This window comes from Populus euphratica, unplaced genomic scaffold, assembly GCF_000495115.2.
Source record: "Populus euphratica unplaced genomic scaffold, PopEup_1.0 scaffold1358.1, whole genome shotgun sequence".
Classification (NCBI taxonomy): Eukaryota; Viridiplantae; Streptophyta; class Magnoliopsida; order Malpighiales; family Salicaceae; genus Populus; species Populus euphratica.
Genome location: NW_011501218.1, coordinates 32,711 through 34,992, shown reverse-complemented (window position 1 = coordinate 34,992; position 2,282 = coordinate 32,711). Strand labels below are relative to the sequence as shown.

The following is a 2,282-nucleotide window of genomic DNA, read 5'->3' as shown; positions in this document are numbered from 1 at the left end:
CTGGAATAGGCAGAAGAAGAAAACCCGGGGGTGGAAGGAAGCAAAACAGAGTAATACTTGGACTCCCTACTGTGAAATAGAACATGGAGAACAGAAAACAAAGTTATGCAACCCAAACTCCACCCCCCTGCAATTGGCATCTGCAGATCAATCACGAAGTCTGTTTCTAAAGGCTCGGGATCTAATCTGATCCAAGGCTCTAGCTATTGGTTGGATAAGATTTATGTTTTCTTTTTTTTCCACTGTAAACAAGCCAGACTCATGATCGAATTGATTGGTCAGGCCAGACCAGGCTTTATAACGATGAAACCCTCAAGGTCTAGCTAAAAAAAAAAAACTAGTTTGCTAGGTCATTTCACCCACTCACTACAAGAATGCAAGTTATTAGAGACGAAATGGTTCTCATTAATTACTACATCATTAATAGCATTAAGATTAATTTATGTAACATTTAGCGTAGGTAAATTAACAAGATCAAGATCTGGTTCTTTTGCTGGAATTTGAATGTCTTGGTTTCTGTTGCTGCAAATTAATTTTAGTATCAGTTCCTTGATGTTTGTTCTTCTTCCTCTGGCCGTATTGGTCGTGTACATATGGCCAAGGCCTCATTTAAATATTTTTATGAATAATATTGATCACATTCATCAAAAAAAGAAGAAAAAACTTTAGAACAAAAGGCATTTAAATTTATGCAAACTGCCGTTTTATTAGCCAAAAAGCACAAAAAGGAGTAAAAGCACGTAAACTAGCTCTCAGCACAAACTACATATAGTGCTAATACTCAATATACTTAATTACACATCCGACACCTATAGTATGATTTATAACATTATTGCAAGCTATTCATATATATATAGATATATTCATGCATTAGCATATATGTATGTTATGAGTAACCAGAACATGTTTCATAATTTATTTGGTTAGTGCCTGATGCGTAGCTAAGCTAGATCATCGATGGATCAAACCTATAACGCGCCGGCACGTTTAAGCATTGGGATTAAGGAACGATTAAGGTGAAGGCTCATCACCTCCTTGGCTCCACCCACAAGTTCACCACCAATGAACACGGCAGGCAATGTTGGGCATCCAAACCTTGAGAGTGCTTGCTCAATTTCCCTTCCTCTAGGCATCTCATCAAGCTCATGGACAGCCACGTTCACCCCAAACTCATTGAAGAGAGTCTTGATGGTGTGGCACATACAGCAAGTGCTCTTGCTGAAGATCACAACTGGTCTCTCGGATGCCAAATTTGTCACCCTCTCCATTTCCAAATCAACGAGCAAAAAACTAATGCCAATGACTTAGCGAGTTAATTTGATTACAAGCTGGCTAGAAGTCTCAAAACCGATCGAGCAGGAGATAAACAAACGATGTAGTTAGCTAGTAAGGAATATTGTGATGGACAGTGAAGTTTTTTGGTTGTGAGGTGCTTGATATCATGAGACTCGTATATATAGGATTAAATTTGAAGGTTTTGGTTGGATTGGCAATGGTAGCAGAGAGAAAAAGATATGATTGCGAAGCAAAAGAAGAATGTTCTGCTAGATATTTCGGACGGTTTCTAAAATCACTAATCGATTGTTACATGACACAAATAGAAGTGTGACACCACGCGGAAAGTAATTGCACGATATAGATGAAGAATCTTTCATACGGAAAATAAAGACGTGTCCTTTGTACGGTTGTTTCACATTATCAAAATAATGACAATATGTAATCTTAAACATGCAAATTGTTCTGTAACTTCTATCCAAAGTTTGATGATCTATGTATTAAAGTACATTTTGATCAATTTCCTTTGCATGGAGGCATATGTGCTGAGTTGCAGAAAGAAGTTGGATTTATCCAATCGGGACCTTTCTGTGATTGTGTTAAGATTCGCATCCAATTCATCAAGAATGGATAGGTAAGTGAGGGAGAAGAAGGTTAGAGAAAGGACTGGCATGCACTCTTGAAAGTTCAAACAAATTTAGCCCTAATAAAGTTCCATTTGCATAATTAGTAGCATTAAATCTATCTTCCTCGTAGAAAATTTTACATTAATTCGTTATTAAATAGGATCATAAACATATTCAATCAAATGCTCTGAATACATTAGAAAAAAAAAGGGGTATCATCAAGATGTTATAAAAATGAAACCATCCTTTTTAACAAATAAATAATTGTGTTTTCGTTTGGTGGGTTTTTCAACACAACCATGTTGAATTAGAAATCTAGAACTAGCATATAATAACTTCTTTTGTCCATGTAATTGTTCTTGATTTTATCTGTCAAAAATA

At 36.2% G+C, this 2,282-nt stretch overlaps 1 protein-coding gene across 1 annotated transcript; it reads right to left on the bottom strand.

Annotated features, from left to right (window-relative positions):
* Positions 1-684: 684 nt before the first annotated feature.
* Positions 685-1,450, bottom strand: LOC105117457 (monothiol glutaredoxin-S2-like). The gene has a single exon (XM_011015119.1). The coding sequence runs from the start codon at positions 1,266-1,268 to the stop codon at positions 969-971; it is 300 nt and encodes a 99-aa protein (XP_011013421.1). The 5' UTR covers positions 1,269-1,450; the 3' UTR covers positions 685-968.
* Positions 1,451-2,282: the final 832 nt, after the last annotated feature.

Excerpts from the sequence above, each read along its gene's own strand:
- LOC105117457 (XM_011015119.1), bottom strand. The coding sequence starts at position 1,268 with ATGGAGAGGGTGACAAATTTGGCATCCGAGAGACCAGTTGTGATCTTC.